This window comes from Odontomachus brunneus, unplaced genomic scaffold, assembly GCF_010583005.1.
Source record: "Odontomachus brunneus isolate Ranch 3 - 2012 unplaced genomic scaffold, Obru_v1 Obru_scaffold_234, whole genome shotgun sequence".
Taxonomy (NCBI): Eukaryota; Metazoa; Arthropoda; class Insecta; order Hymenoptera; family Formicidae; genus Odontomachus; species Odontomachus brunneus.
In genome coordinates this window covers 161,636-185,898 of record NW_022639684.1, presented here as the reverse complement: position 1 = coordinate 185,898, position 24,263 = coordinate 161,636, and the positions used below count along the sequence as shown (strand labels likewise).

At 42.2% G+C, this 24,263-nt stretch overlaps 1 protein-coding gene across 1 annotated transcript in view; it reads left to right on the top strand.

Annotated features, from left to right (window-relative positions):
* LOC116852556 overlaps window positions 1-24,263 on the top strand; it is a 210,463-nt gene that overhangs the window by 107,651 nt on the left and 78,549 nt on the right. Inside the window, exons 22-23 of the mRNA XM_032833053.1 lie at window positions 8,579-8,626; window positions 17,704-17,733. Coding sequence (XP_032688944.1) covers window positions 8,579-8,626; window positions 17,704-17,733 — 78 coding nt within the window. The remainder of the gene's footprint in view (window positions 1-8,578; window positions 8,627-17,703; window positions 17,734-24,263) is intronic.

Sequence of the window (24,263 nt, the reverse complement as noted above, 5' to 3'; positions counted from 1 at the left end):
TTCATGGACAGTCAACCGCATTTCAGCTGAAGCACCCAGAATGTTTGATTACTACAACTAACTTTAGTTGTCTAAGCAACTGAACTTGGTTGTTATAATCAAATATTCTGACTGCTTCAGCTGAAATGCGGTTAGCTGTTAACTAATCTTTTTTTTCCGTGAAAGTATGCACAAGAAATGAAAAACTACTAAGGCAAACCTGCCCATTTTATAAGCAGCATACTTGCTTATTAATCAGTTGAACGGCTTGTTGTGTTGAGTGTTTCGTTTTCGATCAGTAAATGGGTTCAGATTTTGCGCATCTTTCATGCGCAATAACTGCAAGACCAGCGTTACATTCTGATTAGGATGCCAAGTAGGTTTATTCGTCAAATATCTTTACTCTTCAGTTACTAGACAAAAGTTAACATAACTATCCAATGACTGCTCGGAAACTGCATTCAATTTCTATCAGGCTAACTACTGCTTCTCTTCGGATCAGCCGGCGACTTGTTAGGCTTCGATATCGATTCATGCGCGCGCGATCGAAGGCGGCTTCTACCCTGAAACATTTCACTGTGCAAATTTACGTATTCAATGAAAAGTTCAGCGAGAAGGCCTGACATCTCATCGAACGAAAGCCGCAGAGGCCCAAGCTCCGAAGGAGTTTCTCCGCCGTCTCCGGCCTCGAATTCGCACTTGGTGCTTCGCGAAGATGTAAACGCGCTCGGTTAGACACGCGGCTGCGGATTCGCCGAGCAGTCCTCGGAGGACTCGCGGCCGCGACTATTTTTTTGCCGACGACCGATTTAACTGGATGTCGTTACTACGGTCGGGCATTGTTGTCGGCCGGCCCGTTCATCGGTTTATCCTTACTCTCCAGGCCGCAGAGCCGCCCTCCTGCTTCTCTTCTCTCACATTGCCCGTTCGCTCACCCGCCGATCCGATCCTATATTTATTGTATCGAGGAGACCAGAGCCGCCGCATTCCTCGCGCATGCGCCGCCCGTAATGAGCGGTCTCCAGTCCTGTCTGTCTTTCCGTCCGTCTGTCCAGAGGACCGGTCGACCGGTCGCCTTCCATACCCCCTACTCGTGGTCCCTTCTGGATCTCCCCCCTTTGCTCTCTTCCTTTCTCTACCGTCGCACGCTATTCTTCGCTCGCGCTCGGCTCCCTCGCTATTCGATCTCGCCACCGTCAACCAGGACGCTCCACGTCTACATCCAGAGATGCACCAGGTCGCATGGTTCTTGCAAAACTTATTTCAACACCGTTCCTCGTACTGAGGTTTTCGTCATCGGGAAGTAGTGTGTCATCGAGATACTTGCCAGTAAAGTCCATATCACACAACAGACTTCCAACTTTGACTCGACTACTGACTCGGATTGTCATTCAATCAATCCCAGCAAGGCAACTCCGACTGCCGATTTGAGAATAGGAATCACTCTACTTTTAGTCGGTCACGCTGAGTCGTAGCAAATAAGATTGTAAGGCTTGGTAATGACCTAACCCTTACCTCGCCATTTTACTTGCTACGACTCAGCGTTGTCGACTGAAAATAGAGTGATTCCTATTCTCGAATCGGTAGTTAGAGTCGACCGGTGTCTTTCTGTGATTGGTGGAATAATAGTCGGGAGTTCGAGTCAGAGTCAAATCGGGAGTCTGTAGTGTAATACGGGTTTAACGCGTCCTCACCGTGATGGTACTTGACGGGATCGGCAGTCTACAGTTCATTATTGCTATGTTCTCTTCATGTCGCGAGCAGAACTCAAGTATCGGCTCCTGCGATCGATTTCCTAGTTCGCGCGATCGAGGTAACGCGGCACAAGAATACTTCAGCTCACCACCGGTCCCGGTGAGCCGATTCGCGGCTTCTTCGTACTCATCACGCATCACCGAGACAGACACCCATGAAACCCGGATTCGTAAGACGACGTCGTCATTGCGCTTACTTGGATAGTTGTCATAGCACGCCACTATTAGAACCAAAGTACAAAAAGTAACATCACATTTTGCGTCGCCTTAAGCAGTAACTCGACCGACCAGGAGACGTCGACACGCTCAGCCTTGCTATAGCTGCACCGTCAACTATTTTACGCAAGATCGTTTCTTATCTCTTTCTTTCTCTGCCTATTTCTCTCTTTGGAGATATGAATCGGGACTCGATAAGAACCGTTGTTGCGTAAGACCGTCGACGGGATTTCCCGTTTGTGGAAGAAGTATTTGCGATTTCACCGAATTTTCTTCCACTCTCACCTCTCGAGAGAGCGAGACTCAAATGGTCGTTTCCGCTCGATGAGGGAAACGCGGAGGCGGAAACATCGCGCAACAATGTAACATTCAAAAAGATATAATCTTACTTTAGCGGAATCTTCTGAATTCTAAGGGATATTTTACTTTTATATATGGCCTGTAATAAGAGGATTCATGTAAAACCAAAAGAAAAATATCCCTTTCACGGTGTATTCTTAAAGTTAGAGAAATTTCGTCTTATGTGGATTAGTCATTTCGCGCATGTGCAGCGTAGTGCTTGCCTAAATCGAAATTAAGTTATATGTTAAGGCTAGTTAAGTTCTACTAACATTAAATGAGGCTTAAATCTTTAAAGCCTTATTGAGATAAACTTACAAAATTATATATTATCTATGCATCAACCAATCAGGAAATCAACCAATTATGATGCAATAGAAGGATGCTTCTTATATCAGATACACTTTACATTAGATTAGTCGATTTCCTTCTGCACGTGATTAATGCGACTAAGTTTGTCTGGACAAACCTTTAACGAGTTAAACTCTGATTGAGATAAGTTGTAGAACTGGGCCTAAGCCTGCAAATACCGTCGAACTTGTGAGCCAGTGAGAAAAAGCTAATGTTCGGCAAAAACGAAATACAAGCGATCGAAGGTTATGACACACTTTATACGTCTGCGTCCTTCAACGGTTTCGGTTCTGGCCGATGACCATTTTTCCCCTAGACACGCTTGAAGCGTTGCTGGACTTCGAAGATCGTGCAGCAGGCAGTCATCTCAACGGTTCTGTGATGTTATCTTTGTGACTTATATAATGTATACTTATAGTGCTCGTACAAAGCATCGTAATGGCAGCATTTTCAAGACTTGTAATAGATCATAAATTTCGACTTGGATGATCTCAGCCCGTCACACAGGACCCGTCATACAGAACACAGCGATGGACCTTGCTTTTCGCATCTTTCGTGTCGCGCGTAAACCCCAGTCAAAATTTTGGTCCTACTCTTTCGATCTCAGTATTTCATTTAATCTACTTTGGTACTCTGAAGTTTCAACCTCTTTCAATTCTATTTAACCTAATAACTTTACCGAGGGATTTTTCAAAACCTACAAGTGGGATTTTGTGCGTTCTCTGCCATTTAAAGGCGTCAAGTAGAATTGCAGTTTCTGTATGTAATAAATGTCTGTATTAAATGTACATTAATTCTTCAGGATACACAGATGTTAGAAATTTCAAGTCAAAAGTAGGGCTGAAATTTCGACTTGGACATACCAATCCTTTAGAATATACGGAATGTTAGAAGATTTTGGTCGAAAGTAAGGCTTTCGACTCGGGAAACCTATGCCAGACAAGCGACTGTTTATTAGATTGTGATTGACAGTTAGGAATTATTTTTCAATTTGTGAAAAACAAAGTAGCTACCGGTTGAGATTAGCGATTGCCAATCAGACAATGCTCTATTTTATAATTGTCAAACGTAATCCAATTGGCAAAAGCTAGTATGATACGGACTCAGGAAGGCATTCTGCTTCAAGTAATCTATGAATATGATTGATTCAAGAAGAAAAAAAGTCCAACAATATCTAATAGATTTTAAGATTTAACAGTTCACTCTTCATTAGAAGAGGAATATTCTTTCGAGAAGAGTTTGCGCTTAGAATATAGAGTTGCAGGAAACATCATCTTATGACTAGAGTTCTTTCTTTTTTGTGTGAATATATGCCTGAGATGAGGTGCACGGACAAAGCGACTTGCTCGTTGCGGACTCGATCGCGAAACGATCGCGGGACGTGAAGAAGCCGATACGGAAAGAAGGATGAAGTAGCGAGCGAGGCAAGTGTTCTCGATGTACACGGAGGGAGGAGGTTGATGTTTTATGCCAAATTAAACGATACTATATCTCTCGCAGCACCACGTAGTAGAGACCAGTCTTCGTTCCACTGCCATTTTCGGAAAACCGCATTTTACACTGACTTAGCCGACAAAAAGCGTGTATAATTGCGCACAATGCGGCAGATAGCCCGGCAAAAATCAGCCGTCGTTTAATAGCGCCGAGCTACTCGCGAGCACGAGCTCGAACGAACTTTGGAGTCACGACGGCGACGGGCGCGACAGAGTGACCGAAAAACAGGCGACGCGCGATGGTCCGTGGATTCTAATGCCGCGACTAAACCAACGCGTGAAAAACAAGACGGATTTACCCGGCCACCGCTGGACGTCAGCGATGTTGTCCAATGCGCTGTCCAGCGCGGCGGGAACGCTTTGAACGGATTCGATACCTGTTAAGATCGTAGAAAACGGATCTGCTCCGAAGTTGCCTAGTCAGTATGATCCTTCCCGTCGATTCGCCACGCATTTTTAGCGCTAGCGGTACAAAACGCGGCGAGTTAGTCGCGCCGCATACCTAGCTACGCGCCAGATACATCGAATTACATCACTGGTGCGCGTCCGTTCGCGCGAGATTGGAAAATGACGAGAAGAACCGAGAGAGAGACCTCGAGGATACGCGTTATGACGGCGTCGGGAAAATAAAATGCGCCGCGACGTATCGCGCAATTTACCTTTGACCCCTTCGAAACCAGTGAAGGCCTTTTTACCTTACTACGAGCTATTCTTTTGAAAATCTGAAGTTCATACTATGTTCATAGTATGTGCTATATCGGCGTCGTGGAAATAGAAACACGCAAGATGACAATAGCTATTGAAGGATTTCACTGGCGTGCTTTTACTTTTGAATCTTATACTGATCGAACTGGCAAAAATCTTGAACTGAAGCGATTTTGCGCAAGTACCCACAAATGTATCAATATTTCATTAGTTGCGTGATATATTTCATAGAACCTTTGAGCAACACAATATATTGCACAAACCTTCAATGTAGCCCCCAGACGATCAATAATATTGTATAACATCTATAATATTAGTCGTCGAAGGGTCTCTTTACTCTTTAAAAAATAGTCCTAAATGATACAAAATTATTCAAAGTACAAGATCATACATATTTTATGGATGGCCTTCTTACTCCAGGTCGCTAGACAACTTGCTCCGGTATTGGGGCAAAATGGCTACGTGTCTGTATTTTAGTTGTCACAGAATAAGATATTATATACATGTTACAAGATCGTTGCTAGTGCAAAAACGTAGAGAGAGATTCTTTCTATCATGTCTATACTGTCAATCATAGCAATTGGTTGTTTGGAAAGTTATAACTTTGAAATCCTGAAGAATGTGCCATCTTGCCCCAGCCTCCCCTACGCGTCGCAACGGTGCAACCTACGTCGAGTCCATGTAGGCACGTAAAACCACAAGCATCTCGCTGTGTACCTCGTGTATTAGTTTAGTTTTTTGACGCATTATGCCATCGCGTATACACATCCGAGACGTGAGCGTGTGCCTTTCGTATCGGGCGATAGAGAAAGAGCAGAGGAAGAGGAGGAGAAGGAGGAGGAAGAGGAGAAGGAGGTGAGTGAACACGCGAGGAAGTCGAACGATCGTCGGCACGCACGCGTGTACTTTGTGGTCACCCGTGGGGCTCTCCCATTCAACCGGTGGCTCGACTCGCCCACTCGTTCGTTCATTCATACGCGGGGAACGCGATTTGAATCGATAAGCAAAACTCGGAAGCGTATCTTTCCCGCCGCCTTCTACGCTGGATCCGCTCTTGACCTCCGGACTGCGACCAAGATCGCCTTCGTTATCTTCGTCCCTTGCGCCACACCGTGACGTATGTGAATCCCTGAGAGTGACGCGATATGTTGACAATAATTAATATCGTCCGATCGTGTTAACTAAAAGGACGCGTGTACGTCGCTCGTGGTCGCGTCTGATGAAATTGCCGAGAGTCTCGCGAATAATTATACGCGCACACGCGGCTCTACTATTACCGTAATCTCAGAGCGTGACGGGAGGTGATTTGCGCGAGTGTAAAATCGCACGCTGCAAAATCTCGCGCGACACGTTTGTTCTTATTCACGCAAAATGGAGAAAGCGTCGATACGCCGTGAGGGTATAATCCCATTAGGCTTTAATCGATGATCCCCTCCATCGTTCGGCGCAACGTTAGGGTCGGCTTAGGGATAAGGTTGCGGCGTGAAAATAGATACACAAGCTACCGCGGAGATACGGCGTTTTATTGGCGTCGCGGGGTTCTAGATCTCGCAATCGGTCAAATGAAGACAGAGCGTTGCCGCGTTCCGTTCCGACGTGACGTTGCGAACTCTCGACTGTCGTGAGACACGCGAAGATTGGAACTTCATTCGTACTACTATATATTTTTACTATTTTTACTATATATATTTACTATATATTTTTATATATTTTACTTTTATATATTTTTACTATATCTTTTTATATATTTTACTTTTATATATTTTTATTATATATTTTTACTATATATTTTTACTATATATATTTACTGTATATTTTTATATATTTTACTTTTATATATTTTTACTATATCTTTTTATATATTTTACTTTTATATATTTTTATTATATATTTTTACTATATATTTTTACTATATATATTTACTGTATATTTTTATATATTTTACTTTTATATATTTTTACTATATCTTTTTATATATTTTACTTTTATATATTTTTATTATATATTTTTACTATATATTTTTACTATATATATTTACTGTATATTTTTATATATTTTACTTTTATATATTTTTACTATATCTTTTTATATATTTTACTTTTATATATTTTTATTATATATTTTTACTATATATTTTTACTATATATATTTACTATTGCGATTTTTTATATTTTCAAATCACTTGAATTGCTTTCCTTCTTTGATTACTGATATTTCCGAAGAGGAAACTTCAAAACTTCAACTGTTAGCCGAACGTGTGACATAATTCGAATTTGTTCTTAGTTCGCAACTTGGGATTTACTGTTTATCTTAGTCGAAATTTTATCCTTACTTTCGACCTGAATGTTTTAATATCTGTTAGATGTTCCGAAGGATCAATGTATGTTTAATATATATGGAAACGAAAGTCCTTAGAGTAGGACTTCAGTTTCCATGACAGAATTTTAAAGTTCGTATTAATAGTGGTTACTTGAAACTTGTCGCAATTGTGAAATATTCATATTTGAATTTAAAGTTAAATGTAAGCTTTTCACAGTTAATTTGCGATTACAAATATGTCATACATATAGTTTAACTGAGAGGATTTTAGATCAAATTATATTTTTATTATATATTTTTACTATATATTTTAGATCAAATTCTGAATTTAAATCTAAGTATCCCACGTAAGACAAGTTTCAAGTAACGAAAACGTCACTTGTAGGTTCTGAGCGAAGCTAGCAGGTTAAATAAAATCAAAGGAGCCTGATACAAGCTTCAGAGTATCAAATTGAGCGTTAAACGAAATATGAAGTCGAAAGTAGAATCAAGATCTCGATTCGCGACTGTTTACTCCATTGTTCTTTTCGCGATTCGCGCAACGCGTGGGAATAAGCGAAGTATCGCTCACGAGAGCGCTCTCCTCGATAAGTAAGATAAAGGACGATTAATCCATTCGCTGTATCCTACGAAGCACGCCGAGCTACGTTCGTGAGAAGGGCACGCGCAGCGAAGATCACTGGCTGGTGGGGATGACGTTTCAGGGATGATGGGGGTGGAACCCTCGAAGCGAGCGAGCACGAGACCAACACGCGCCTTCGCCCGATGACATTTATGCACACGTTCTCAAGAGCGACCGTCGCGCGGTTGTTTCCTCGACACTCTCGCTAGGTTCCCCCTTTTGTTCGGGAGTTGATCCGCAAGTTGCGATTTTGGTGACGGGGGTGGAATCCGTCTGCAATCGCGTGTGATCGGGCCGGACTTTAATAATCTAGGCGCAACGCGTCGGTTTTAAGACGACCGCGAGGATTACGTACGCGTGACTCGCGAGAGTTCACAGTGAAGATCGTAATTTGTGACGCGTTGTGCTCAAAAAGGAATTCCCGCATGTAACGTAGACACTCCGGTAATACACAATTGCGAGCACGAGGTTTACACGGAGGTTTACGTGTAGCGAGGACCTGCAGTCGTTATTCATCATCAACATGCAGAGACGATCCGTGGCGAGGAAAGCGACACGAACACGTGTAAAGTCCGCTTCCGGCACTTGCGCGAAGTAAACGTCCAACGAGAGGATCGCGCGCATCTCGTTGAGGTCGGCGAAAGAAAAGAAAAGCACGAAAGAGAAAGAGAGTCCCCCAGGAATCCGCTAGCATACGCTAAAATGTGGCAAACGGCAAACCTATGCGCCACGTATAAGCATCCCGCGATTATGCAGCTGCGGATGAACAATAACGAATTTCATTCGTGGTTTCATTCTAGGAAACCGTCCATGGACGACGTCGGAAATCCTACCTCCGTCAACGCACGGTGAGTACCCTCTCTCTGTCAGACCCGATTCGCATTCTACAGAATTTCTCGCGCGACTTTGCTCCGTATATACCTACGTGTCCTGTCTCGATGACGGAGATAAATCCGATTTATGAGCATCCAAGACAGCTCCTCCTGTACGTCGACACGACACACACACGTACACGTACGCAAACACGATATGTAAAAATAGCGCGTGATATAATTTTTCAAGTAATTTCACTCAGCGCTGACGCGATTCTCCAACACGACAAGTTGCGTTGAGTTCTTGTTGTCGAGCGAGATTGTTAAGTTCAAACGCTGCGTGCTCCGTGTAGCCCAGATAGACTCTCGTGATTATCACGACGCGGGATAATCGATGATGGACACTTTGCAATTTTTTAAATTACATTTCAAACGTACTGAATTAATCATCAAATTCACATTATGCAATAATGTGATTTTTTGGTTACACTGATGTAGCAACAGATTTACTAAAAGTTACACTCAGATTTTCACATTGCACTCCACATGACGTTCGGAGCAGATTTGGATAACTTTTTTGTCGTATTTATTTCGTATTTCTATTTCGTCGTCATATGTGATAAATATGAGTACTATGGGAAGCACTCATAAGGGAGTGCAGCTTTTTAAGTTACATTTATGAGACAACAGTACTGTATTGAATTAATCATTAAATTTACATCATAGATTACATTTTATATAATTAGAGTATTGTTTTCGAGCAGTAATTTTCGTATTTCTATGTAGTAAATATATGAACGCTGCGTGAGCCACTTATAAAGGATATTGCAGCTACTTAAGTTACATGTATGCAACAAATACGCTGTGTATTGAATGAATCATTAAATTTACATCATATAATAATGTAATTTTTTTGTTACATTGATGCAGCAATAAATTTACTACAAGTTATACTCAGATTTTCGCATTACATTTTACATGACGCATTGTTTAGAGCAAATTTTGATCATTTTTGTCATATCTTTCTCGATTTTTGTCGAGTCTTTCTCGTATCTCTATTTCGTCATTCTACATGATAAATATGAGTGCCCCGTGAAGTCATGAGAAATGTAACTTTAAGCAACTACACTGTGTGAGAGAATATTAGTTTCTTTCATATAAATTATTTTCAACTCAACTGTATACGTTTCTAGTAATGCAGGAATCTAATAATGAAGAGTCAGTAAGATCTATCTTGTTAAGGGACATGATAAATTTCGCCAGAATGCTATGCTTTGTTAAGCTTGATCTATGTGTTCTTTACTTCCTACTTCTTTCTCTTTATCTCTTTCTGACTCAAACCTTAAGCTTTAAGCCAGAAAAAGACAGAAGATAAGAAACAGAACGGCAAGAGCATATTGTAGATCAAGCTTTAGAAGCAGCAAATCTTTTAATAACACGTTTCAGCGTTCCTACACTGAGAGAAAAAAATAGCTGGAATAACTATAATCTCACTATATTTTATAGTTCGTTTTGGCCTCAAACATATATTTATAGTTCATCTAAACATGAAGATATAGTAGAATGAACACAGATTTATAGTCACCATCTTATTACTCTATATATATGATAAAGCACCTTTTGGGAATATAGTTACATGTACCTATATTTGCCAAATATTCCAATTGTATTGACTATATAAAATAGTTAATTTCTCTTACCATTCAATATTTGCCACCTTACCATATTTTTTATTTCAAATAATTATAATTCTTGGTAAAAATTTTACACGGGTCAGTTATACTATACTTATATTGTAAATATTACAAATATTATGGTAACATTTACTATAAAAATTATATTCCTAACTATATTATTTTTATTATGCCATTATAGTTCCAAATATCATAAATTTTTCTCTCAGTGTATAATAAAATTTAAATAGCATATATAAAATGAGAGGATAAACAATTACTGCAGAATATCGGTTTACTCTTTTCAGTGTCCCACAGTAATTTTCACCGTGAAATTCTCTCCGCGCAGTAAATTTGCTGCCAAATTTACGTGCTTGTCTATCTGGGGACGGATTACGAACGTAACGCGACAGATCGTCGTATCGGGCGCGACGTAAGCATTTTCACGGTCGCGATTGCAATTTTGACGATGTTACAAGCGCGCTCGTAAGATTCGTTAATACCGACACCACCCCCGAGTGTCCGCAGTTGGAGGAGCGATTTCGTAGGTAAAAACCTTCCTGGGTAAATCTTATCGGCTGCGATCTACCCTCCGTCCTCTATCGAGAGCGGCCTATCTGCCGCCGTAACAATTGAACCCGTAATAGAATCACATTTATTCTTATTACCCGCGCGCGGACGAGGTCAAACCGACCGACGAAACTTCGAGGTCTCCTCTCTCTCTTTCTTTCTCTCTCTCTTTCTCTCTTCGCTCCCATCCGACTTCGGATCGGCTCTGCCGAGCCATTCCACGACCTGCGTTATTTCTCCCCCGAGCTCTCCATCGTTTTCTCGCCATCCTGCTGCGCTTCATGGTCCACTTTTGTTTATCCCTGCGGTTTCGACGTGATCCTGGCGCGCGCGAAATAGTCGCGGTCTCATCGTGGTGAAGGAGTCGCACGGCTCCGTAAGAATGCTCTGCAAAAATAAATTCGGTGAGTAGCGATAAACAAAGCGAAACGTTGCATCCCGCGTGCTCCATTCGAGATAAATGACGGCGTGAAAGAGAGAGAGAGAGAGAGAGAGAGAGAGAGAGAGAGAGAGAGAAAGAGAGGGGGAGAAAAAGATGTAATCGGCGCCGCGCGGTTTCGTTAGCCGACGATTCAACATATTTAATATGTATAACCGTGACTCACCACCCACCTACGTCGCGTTCAACGGTGAAGAATCTGCCATTTCGTATCTTGCCCTCCATCTCGTGATATACCTTGGAAGTTGAGCTGCAAGGCCATCAAAGTCTTTAGCCAGGTTATGGAGATGCCGCTTCCGAGATAAATCGCGGAGTTTTAGCATAAAAATTCTTCCGTCTGAACTCCGCCAGCGTCGCCGGTCCATCTCCTCTTGTATTTTCTCTCTCTTTCTCTCTCACTTTACGTTAGAAATTACATATCAAAAATATAAATACGGGAACGATTCGACCCATTCTGCCGCGAAAACGTGCGCACTCTGTAATAGCGCGCCTTGAAAAAATCTCAAAAGTCCAAGATAACGAATCATCATCGCCGAGGCGAAAGTGCGATGATAAAGGATGGTGGGCGTTACGTGGTGCATCGTCACTGGAATAACCGATGCCGCTCCAGGCGACAACCTCACCTGAGAGGTGCCTCCTCTCGAGAGCCACCGCGCGGCGGCCAGAGAGACTCCACGCGGTGGCAAGAGGATATGAGAAACTTGGCGAGGACGCGGCCAATTCTCTCGAGATCTCGCGGCTATTCTCGACTTTAGATACACAGGACATCGATGATGCCTTCCATTTGCCGGCTAGGATTTTGACGCATTATATCTGGATATTTTTATGTGTCGCGACTGTTGCTCAGGAGAAGAACAAACAACTCAGCCGCATCAAGTGCAACGCAAACAATGTAACATTAATATATCCGGTGAATGCATAAATGCACCATTGCTGTTGCGTTTGCTGTGACTGAGTTGCCTATTTTTGCTCAAGACCTACAGGCATAATACAAAAATGTGTAGATACGATGCGTCCGAGCGAAAACACCCCAGTCGGAAATGGAAGGCATTGCGAAGTGTGTCCTAAATGTGCGTACATTCGGTCGGTCACACCTCGTCTGACGGGCTTTCTTTTCCGCGTAGAGCCGATTCCGCGGACCTCTAATGAGCAGAGTAACGAGCGAGGTGTCGCGTCGATCATCGGCGGTGCGTGCCAGCCGCGATTTCGTCTATTGGGAAGAGTTCGATGAGTGGTCGAGCCTGTCGCGAGTCGCGACCGTTAGTGTGGCGACTCCTTCGGCACCACCATTAATATTAATGCATTCCGCCGTTCTCGGCGTATTGTACTCGCGTCGACGAGGACGACGACGACGAGGAAGACGACGACGATGACGGCGACGCGGCCGCGTCCAACAATATCGCTCTCGCGTTTCTGTAAGTGACACACGCGCTCTCTTTCTTTTTCTCTGTCCCTATTTCGCTCTGTCGCTCTATCTTTCCCCGAGACCGGCCCGCGCTCGGAACGGAACGGTTTTGTCCGGTCCAAGCTGAATATTCAAGCCGGCCGATAAATAAAACTCAAAGGAGGAAAGCGAAACAACGACGCGCTGCATCTTCTCGCCCTCTCCGCCCTCTACAACCTCCTCTCTTCTCCCCCGCTCCTTCCACCTGCTCTCGGCTCGCGTTCACTTTTCTTACGCCAGCTCTCCTTCGTCTCTTTCTCTCTCTCTCTCTCTCTCTCTCTCTCTCTCTTTCTCTCTCTCTCTCGGAGAGACCTCCATGGAGACCGCATTGTCGCACGATTTCCTCCCGTTTTACGAAACGCGCCGACAATGCGCGCCTCTACGCTCTCGCCTCCGCGTTGTGGTAACTGATGCAGCGTTACACCGGAATCTGCCGCTCTTGTTTCGCCGTCGCTGTCGCTGCAGCCGCCGCCAGGAAAGAGCCATTAACACTCGATCTCGATGAGAGAAAGTTATTCCTCGCTATTTTCATTTTCTACGCATGCTCCAATTTTATCGCCTCGACCACACGCGCGTCCACTTTCACGTCTGTCAAGTCATGTTAATCGTTATTTAGTCGCGATTTCATTGCGTTCAATTTGGGAGTGGAAACAGTTTGGAACAACTCCGTGTCGTATATGTGAGAGTCCGTATCAATTCTTATTTACTTGAGATTTCTGTTTACTTGAAATTTGCCTCACGTGAGAGGTACTCAGATCTGAATTTCAAGTTTATCAAAGTTTTTCATTTGAATCACACGATATTCGTGATATTATATTTATAATTGCAATTTAACTGAAAAATCTAACTCTCATCTTGGATATGAATATCTTACTTGAAGCAAGCTAAATTCAGGTTTGAGTATCTTACTTAAAACTTATCTTATGTGAGATATTCAAATTTGAATTTCAAATTTATCAAAATTTTTTATTTGAATCACGATATTCGTGATATTATATTTATAATTGCAATTCTGAGAAATTCACATCTAAATTCAGGTTTGAGTAGCTCACTTGAGACAAATTTCAAGTAACGACTCAAGCTTTAGATTTGTAGAGAGGCGACATTAAAATCTGGCATGTGTCAAAAGTCACCATTTTGTACATATAATGGTGCTAAATGATTCCCAAATAGGAATATTCACTTCACGATCGATTTGAATTATTTTGACGTTATAATATACAAAAAATACGCATATACAAAAAAAGTACTACATTAAATTACGATATATTAAAAATACCCAATTTGAAATATTACGACTTGCCGGAATATCATGTGCCTATTAGTCATGTGGAAACAATATGGTGCTTGGGGGGGACTTTGTGATTCAGACAGTCAGTGAAACGAAACTTTCCAATGTCGCCTCTCTGTAAATCTAGGACTCTAAGTCCGTTCCGTTCGTCGCGAAAGAGACGCGTTGCATTTCAGTCATTTATTTCGACAATGTAAAGACGCGCGGCGTTCCTCGCGAATATGGTGCATAAGAAGCAAGATTTAGAGGTGAGATTCACCCGGGAGTCATAAGTGTAGGCGCTACAGGGTGCCTGCCCCTTCTCGCAAATCTCTTTTTTTCTCCTTATCGACCGATACAAAGGGAGGATTACGCGAATATTTGGATACGTTATGTATCATCGTGAGTTATCACGCCGTACGTTAAAAAGTTGCTGAAGACTTATTATGCGCCGTGATTTAATGTTTAGAGACTTCCTTCCTTCTCTTTCTCGCTTCCTCTCTCTTTCTCTCTCTCTTTTCCCTCGAGAAAATCGCGTGCGCATAACGCACGTGTCGGCTCATTCGACTCGGAAGATGTATTTTCAACCGTACCGATCGATTAACTTTACGCATACACATACACACGCAACGCATACACGTATACACACACGTACGCGACGCCGCAGTCCGGGAACGTAAGCCGCGGCGAGATGCACACGTAATCCCAAACAGTCCCTCGGCTCTTCCGGTCTGGCGAGGGACGATTCATCGAACGGCGCGCATCCGCGACGGAACGAAACAGGTTGGTCGAGTTTTAAGCAGTCCGAAGACGTATCGCAAATTAGAAGAACGTGCGTCCGGCAGCGGCCGAGTCGGCGTACACGTGGCGCCTGAGCGCGTTCAACGTCGAATTTCTGCACGTGGCCCGCGCGGAATCCCTAATAAGTCAGAGCGCGGGCTAGACAGAAGTCTCGCGCGTACGTATTCGCATGCAGGTTGCCCGCGGTGGAGATGGAGCGACGTCACGGATACGTGGGATTCCTCTCGAGCAGCTGGATCACGTGCAGCGGCGGAACGTGAGACTAACTTAAATGCGAATCAGGAACTGTGTAAAGCCGCGTCGCGCCGCGCAGCGTCGCGCCGCACGGACACGGATTTCGAACGAACGCGTCCGCCCCGATTTCAATTGTTTTTTCCCCGCAGCGAGAGATTTGCTCTCCTCGTCACTGTCCGATCCGCTCGGCCGTGATGCCGTCCGCCTCGAGATCGAACGGTATCTCATGGGATGCTGCGTTGTAAACGCGCCGGGGAGGTTGTCCACGAGGAAACGGGTCTCTCTCGGTTGAATATTTCCGCGACGCGTGCATTCAAATAGACAGGCGTACGTAAATTTGCCGGCGACTTCGGTATATGGGGAGAATTTTACACAGTAAATTCCACATTACTAAGGAACTTTATGAGCAAGGAGTGAACCAACATTCTGTAGCAATCGACTATTTTTCGCACTTTATATGCAACATTTATACTTTGAGAACTGAAATGTGTTATTAAAAAATTTGTTATGATTTTGGCCATAATTCTAGCGACATTTACTATATTTCTTGGTAAGATGTAGACCTTACTGTATTGTAGACCGCCTATTCATTATTGGAAACATAGTAAAGTTGAAAAAGATTTATATGAAAGAAGGAAACATTATAAATATTTTCTCCTTGCAGTTGACTTGTAAAGTTTGCAGCCCTTATGAGAGCTTTATGTGATATTCATATTTGTTGAATAGAATGACAAAATAGAAATAGCAAAAAAATATGCGCAAAATAATTATCAAATAATTATCAAATTAATAAATTATTATCGAATAATTATCAAAAACAATTATCAAAATAATTAAATTTGATCAATTTTTTATAAAAAATAAATCAAATTTTTTATAAATCAAATTTTAGTCTAAACAATGTTCCAAATAGACAGTTTTACTAATCGCGATTTGTAAAGATTACATTCATTATAAATAGTTTATGTATACTCATATTTACCATATAAAACGACGAAAAAAATACGAAAAAAAATGGTCGAAATCTACTCAAAACGATATTTCATGTATAATGTAATATGAAAATCCGAGTGAAGTTTTTAACAAATTTATTGCTGCATTATAACAGAATGCATTATCGTATGATATGCAAATTTTGTGATACATTCAATAGAATATATTTTTCTCATAAATGTGAGTCAGAAGAATTGCAGTTTCCATTATCGGTTATCTCATGTCATGATAATCATGAAAGTTTATTTGGGTATACATCTTAATTAATAGTCATTACTTGAAACTCGTCTCAGCTGAGATACTCAGATTTCACTTTAGAGTTAGATGAGTTTTTTTTCCACTGAATCGCGACTACAAATATAAATGTCACACTTATCGTAATTCAATCGAAAAACTTGGATCTGACTCTGAATAAAAATCTAAATGTCTCACTTGAGATAAGTTTCAAGTAACGACTATATTAGTACGGGGCCTAGTGTCGCCCTAAGGATTTTTATTCCTTATCGACGCGTATATGTCGGTAACGCTTGGTATATTTTTAATACATTGGTATGTGTTTATGCAAGGTAGAAAAATTAACCTGTATAAAAACACTTATGTACATACAACGTCGATACTGAAAGACGAATCTTGTCACGAGTTTTTTGTAATCTTCGCGGCTTCTAAGTAATTTTTCGCGTTTTTACGTGAAAAAGGGCGTATTTACGCTTACCATACGAACCGTATCGGCTCGTGTTCGGCCGCTTCGACCAGATATCGAGGCCGATGTCATCGCACCCTTTCTTACTGACGAACTGAACGAAATGCCGCGCGAGATCGGGATGCTGCGGGACGAAAAATTTCTCAACGCAAAACCCAGAAAGTAACAATAGGTATTTTCATTAGTCGAGTGGTTCGGTCGAATGGTAGATATTTGATTCGCTTTTTATCGCACTGCCCCGCATTCCGGTCCGGCGTAGCCGCTTCGTCGAACGGGATCGGAAAAACGCCCGCAAAGCCAACTTCTCGATCGTAACGTCGGGAGAAATTCCGTTTTAGAAGTAAATAGCACTGCGGATATACTCTGAATGGCGCTTTATTTATTCCGGAATTTCGTTCCGCGCGCGCGCGCGCGCGCACGCGAGACAAGAAGTCTCTAAAACCGTCCGCCGTTGTTCCTCCGATCGAAATATTGTTTTCAAGGTCTCCCTCGAGACTAGAGTAGGAGGCAGGGGGGAGGAGGAGAAGGGGAGAAAGGAAAAGTAAAGGGGCAGAAACAAAAACATCGAGATTCCGGGTTTGTCTCGCTTGTTCGAACGATACATTTTGGATTTGCCTGTAACAAACTAAACGGCCGCGGTCTTATCTAATCTCAATATAATTGCGTACGCACGTCATATAAAATAGCTTATTATACTATAGAAAAGTTGATTCGGGCACCATAATACGGGGTTTGGAAATTAGCCTCACCCGTCTGCCTATCTACAATGGTGATGATTATGTCTACTTATAGGTATAACTACCTACGTGCGCCAAACTACCCGTCTACCGTCCGAAATAATCTTTGCGGTCCTGCTTTCGTCTCGCCCCTTCTCGCACGATGAGCTTGTCGAAACTAGTTTATGAAACGAGTTCGGAACCAATGACCTCTCCTCCGCGTAGTTCTACCGGTACCACGGTATAGTGACGAAGCTTGTTTATGTGTTACAGATTTGAGGAGAGACACTACGCTTTCGAAAGGTACGCTCAATTTTACTCAAAATGCATGCCATTCTCCACGATATCTTTACGGTATTTCGCTTGTTTCCCTCCTTTTTTTTTCTTTTTATTTTCTTTTTTTCTTTTTATTTATTTTCTTACTCGTACGCGAAAATTGGCGGCTCCGTGCGAGTGGATCCTCGTGCAAAAACAAACGCGGAATACAATCTTATTACATTATACGACATGCAATATAATAACATAAAGAGAAAAAGTATAAATAGGGGAACATCGAAGCATAATGGGGACCGTAACTCAAATAAGTTTGGAACATATATTAAAAATAAATAAATCGACATCATGTTGCATCGAGATCTTTTTTGAAGTATCCATTGTAAGAAAAGTATAAGTGTTACTGTAAAAGAATAGTTACAAAGAACGAAATTGTTATTTATCTGAACACATCTTAATCTCGTCACTTAATCTCATTATACTTTTTATGCGGGGCAAAATGAAGTATCCCGCAAAACTTGTTTATTTCTCAATCTTCAAAAAGCTCAAAATCCTCAAAAAGCTTCTAAAACTCTCAAAAGTGACTTGTTAGGACATGTTAGGACATGCAATGTATAAAAATGTGTTTGTTATATTTTGCACGTTTCATTAATTATTATTATTTATTGACAACACTTTTCTAATAAAACGACAAAACTATAAGTTTTTCCTTATTAAAACGTTAGTGACAATCAATATCTAGCATGGTGATCTTTGGTATTAATTTTTCTGAAACATAGCACATATGTATATGAAAAGAAATAATACAACTCAATATTTTCAGAACACAATAGCACAATTCCGTTACGTGTTAACATGAAGTGTAACATGAAGTGTATTAGTTGTGAACAAATGAACCAACGCGTTTTGGTTGAAGGAAACGGAGTTTCTGGAATCAAATTAGAGCCGTAAGAAGCCCAGAGATTCAATGTTCTTCAGTCGAAACGCGACGGTTCGTTTGTAAAGATTCAACTTCAACCTGTCAATATAATCGAATTTTGTTCCTCGTGCAGGATTTCTACCGAAAGGCAGACGTTAGCGCAAAAAATGTAAATAACTACACTTCTCAAGCGCAACGCACACAATCGACAATTCTGACTCTTTCTTTCTCTCTCTCTCTCTCTCTCTCTCACTCTCTCTCGCGGCTATATACATAATACATGCGCGTTATTGTCGCGCGCGCGCGCCCTCTAATAAGGGGCTTTCCCGTGGCGGGCGAGTGACGGAATAAACGTCGCTCGGTGACGAAACGCGATTATGTAAAAACTCCGAGTGCAGCGCCGAATTGCAAAGCAGCGTTTTGGGCAGTCGAAAGCGCCTAGCGCTCTTGTTGTATTATAATGCGCGCGCCACATCGGCCGCTTGTACGCGCTCTTTTGTTTTCCGTATGATTGCCGAGTGCCTCGTTCTCGCCTTATGCGGATCGCAGGAGACCTCTCCAAAGCCGAGGCGTTTATCGCGGAAGGTGGGTCGTCGTCATCATCATCGTCGTCGTCGTCGTCGTCGTCGTCGTCGTCGTCGTCGTCGTCGTCGTCGTTCGCGCCTTTGAAGCTCCACCATCGCGCCCCGAACTCGGCTCGTTATTTCGCGCGTCGTCATCGATACGGTTGATTTTGCATATTGCTCCTTTTAATCGCCGTCGCGTCGATTACAGTCGATCGCATCCCGTCCGCCGCTCTGACAGCTTCCTTATTACGACGGAAAGTAGGAATGCTACTTATGGGGGCGGTCGTCAGAGAGGGTACGAGCGATATAGAGTTCAACGCTCGATTCAGCTCGGCACAATTCCACCGAGCCCCCGCGACCGTCTTAAAAGGCGCTTTAAATCGGCGTGTCGTGAAAGAATCCCATAGAGATGCGGCGTATAAAGGCATTCCACCAACCCTCCCTCCCCCCTCTCCATCCCTTCCTTTTTTTCTTCTCTCATCAAGGTTCGGCGTATCGATCTATCCTGTCCGAGTATTTCTCGCGTCTTTATGTTTCGTCGCGTTTCTTCGGAGTACTATTCGTTTTTGAATAATTTAGATTTTGCGCCCCCTTCCCGCTGCCTCTCTCTCCACTTCCCCATACCTCTCTCTCTCTTTCTCTCTCTCTCTCTCTCTCTCTCTGTCTCCTCGTACGAGCGCTCTTGAAGGTGTATTACTCGTGTAGTCCCTGCAAAAAGTCACTAAAAATTAGAAACACACTAATATTTTTATTTTCCGTGCAAAGATGTATAGTATACTACAAGGTCTGAATCATCTCGATTCTAAAATATATTTGTTGCTTTTTATATTGGAGAAAAGAATATATTGTGTGAATGGGATCTTTTGCTGACCACGATGTTTATTCAACCATATTCCTTACACATTTTTCTCTTAGAACAGAGATATTTTAGAATTTTAACGTTAAGTGGCTCACCTTATATACGAGTATATATACGGTTGAATTACAGCGTATTTTTACTTTAACATTACATTTTTTACGGTTTATTTATTTTATTCTATATTATAATCTAAATTTTCTTTTAACTTTTATCTCTGAAACACAAAGGACGCATACATTGTTTCGCGCCCGCGCAAATACTTAAAAGTACATGTATACTAAAATTAAGATTTTTGTTATTATTTTTTAATTATCTTCTGCTTTACTAAGAATTGCAATATCATATATTTCCGTAACAGTGCGATTTAGAACATTCTCAAGTAGAATGACATCAAATGATGTATTATTGACGTTAGAGACGTCTTTATGTTTGCTGGGCTTACGCTTCTAAGTGGAATAATTTCTGTTCCAGACTCTAAGTCAATGTAACATTTTTTGTGATTACTTTTAGTTGCAATGCAGATTAATCTCCAATTTTTTCAGAAATTTCCCTTCATTTTCAAGATATGGACAGTATACTCTTGACGATGCGACTCGCATCAGTGATGTGGTTTACATTTTGTATTTCGATTTCCTTGCTGGAGCGTTGCAACATCCGCTTGACTTTTGCTTCCTTTTCTTCATGTTTCTTTTCTCTTTCTTTCTCTTTTTTGCAAAAAATTTGCGATTCCATCGGGTATATTCAACGTATCGCGCGGAACGTTAATAATAAAAGCGAAGCATATATTCGGGGATTCCCGCGACAAGTACGGGCTCCTACTCATTTATTCCATAAATCTGACGATAAATAACCGACATATTGGGGCGCTCGTGTGGCTCCGGATCCTGCGGCTGTGCTTATCGTATCCCACAAATGCGCCGGAACGCATTTAAAATGTATTGAACTGTCACGGAGCAGTGGTTTTCTGGATTTTTACATTTTTCATCGGCGCCCGGGTGCAGGCCCGCGTGGATTAGTAAGTTATTGTTGTTCTAAGTGTGTCGGTCAAAGGGAGTGAACCCCTACCCCCTCCCCCCGGGCTCTGCCGGGAGTAATCCTGACCATAAAACGGCTCGCACCCCACAAAACTTCTCTCTCCACGTTGCTTCTTTGCCCCCGCGCCGAATAGACGCTGTTTGCTGAAGTTCATTGAACCTCGCAGTTCGCTTCGCCAATTTCTTTTCGCCTTTTCCCGACAAACGGGCATCGTAAAGTTATGTCACAAAAAGACGATCCATTAAAGAAGCGAAATATTATGTAACAAGGATGAGGTGTGCGGGGTGCTCGTTACCAACTTTCCCCGAGACATTCCCCTTCTACGATAATGAACAAGTAGGCGAAACGATTGACGAAGGTAAAACGCCGGGCTTGATCGCTGTTATGGGCTATATCTGATCGCTATGCGGGTTCTACAGGAATATGGAGCAATCTGGCGTTAGAAAAGAGCCGATACGTTGCGGTGAAGACGACAGATATTGACCTTCGCGTTTGTTCCTCATTTTCATACATACACGTTTGCGTAGCGTTTATAGCGGCGTTTCCGCAAGCAAAAGGAAACTTTTAGCACATGTGCGTATTCCCCCCTATTGTTTTCCTATCATCATCGATAAGTCGCAAAGTGCTCGCGTTAAGAGACGCGGGAAATATCCGATCTGAGGGTGTGTAAGGGTGTACCACCCATATCTCAAAGATAATGGAAAAAGAAGATTACAGATTAATGCATTATTTAATATTGCTTCTAAACGTGATCACAAACAATTTGACATTGACTCGGAGTCTGAATGAAAAATTGTTTCATTTTGAAGCGTAAGTTCAGCAAACATGTTGACGTTTTAATGACGCGTTAATGACGTCTCTTTGACGTCAATAATACGTCGTTAATACGTTATTTCACGTCATTCTGACCTTGTGATTCAGAGATAAAAGTTCAAAAGTCAAAAGTAATATAAAATAAAGTAAATAAATTAACAAATATGAAAATATTATTCAACTGTATATTATAAATGTATACCACATGTCCTTATGCGGAATATAGGAGCATTAGCATGTTTCTAATTTTTCGTGATTTTTTGCAGGGATTACATCCCTTAGATTCCACTTATTTTCCACGTACAAAAGCTCAACTCGAAGTCACTTCGCACTCGTCTACCTCTTGTGATACGAAAGAAGCGATCGTGACTACTTTCTGCGAATACTTATCCCGCCTGATCTCCCGCGGAATAAAACGGGATTTAAGCGACACGATCAGGCGGGAGAAATAAGGACCGCGGCCACGAGAGACGGCAGGAAAGAGAGAGAGCGAGCCTGTCACGGGATTCTTACTTCTGGATTAAACTCGTGACATTAATGGGCGCGGCAGGACAATTCACCCCAATTAATCCCGACGTGCGAGGGAGGAGACGAATCTTATACGGGATCAAGCAAGACCGGCGTCGAGCTAATCTGCATCGGCAGATTGCCCTGAGAATTGACACCGAGAATTTTGTCTCACCCTTCGAAGTGGTAACATTTGACGTCTCATCTCGAATCAAACCCTCGGCCATCGTGTCCTTATAGCTTCTACCCCGCGCCTTTTGCCACAAGACGCAAACTCGATGCATATATTACGTCGCCTTAATTGGAAAGCGTTCCCCGAGTAACTTGAAACAACGTGACGACGACGGCGATCATGATCACGACGTCGTCGTTGTCGTCATTATACGTCTAATATCTTCTCTCTTTCTCTTAGCGATATGTTTTCACACGCGACTCGATTTATGATCAAAGGCCGATAATGGCCGTCAGACTAGAGATGTCTTATTTTTAATCTGTCTTTTTCTAAGCCTTATTAATGTACTGAATCTGTCTTTTTGTTAAGCCTTATTAATGTACTGAAGCAAAATTTAAATCTGTGTTGGTTACATTATTGGGCAGCCAATCGTTCACTGATAGAAATTATTCGATAAGAAATTAACATGCCGATATTTCCGATCAAAATAGCGATGACAAATATTGGTTCATAATTTTTTGTCGATTTATCTGATGAAATGTCATTATGATCGGAAATATTCGATTAAATTTAATTGGATATTTTGATCGAATATAAAAATTCATCGGCTTTTTATTGGAAATATCCGTTTGTTAATTTTTTATCGAATAATTTCTCTCAATGTATTTGAAATTTCGTCATTGCTTTCACGTCATTTTCTACAGAAAGGCGCGATGTGTCTGAAATTCAGGCTACATGTTCCTCTCGCGTCGTCCACTCGAATAGCTTCCGCTGCTACCAAGAAAAATTGAATAACAACCTTTCTCCCGCAAGCTCTTGTCCTCTCGATACGACATATTAAACGGATTGTAAAACATCATTTTACTGCCGCGCATTGGCTCGGCACCGTCCTGATAACAAGACAACCGCACGAAACTCATAATTACAGTCGGCGAGATAGCGAGGATGCTTTCTCTCTGTCTCCCCCTTCTTCTTTCTCTCATTCTTGAGTCTTGGCGGTATAAAAGTGCGCTGCTATAGAATTGTAAATATATGGAAATGCTTTCCCGAGCTTTTGAGTGGTGCAACAAGAGGACTCTCTCGCGCGCCTCTTAAATTACGCATTGAGGATGCGAGAAGGAGCCGTGTCGTGAACGTCGCTCGAACGGAGACGGGGACACTGCGACGAACTGCATTTTTGCTCGGTATTTATCCGTCGGAGGATTACTTCGTCCAGGCACTTCACCCGACTGAAGTTTCTCGTCGGTGAAAGATAGCGCGATTTCGATAGAAGAATAGGAAGGCGCTGAAGTGGAAACATCCCCCTTTCATCCGACTCAATGCGCCCAGGCATTCCAAACGTTTCGTTTAATTAGCACCCTGTGTTTTCTCGCAGCTCGTAAAAAGAAGGAACCGGTCGATGCGCACGTGGGCCGACCGGTGCTCTGCTAGGGGGATAAAAAATTTCCAGCCGTTTCACCCTGGTAATTAAAAATGTTGCAATAAGGAGAAAGAGGTTCTTTAATTCGTGCGGTAGCTTATATCGTGGCACTGTCCCCGCAACTACACCCTTGTCGAAATTTCGGCCTCACATTAATCCCTCAAATTCCATCGTGTTTGAATGGAAAATCTCGAGGTATAACGTCATACGATCTGTTGTCCTTTAATGCCACCAACAGTCACTCGTTTTCAACAATATCGTCGTTTTCT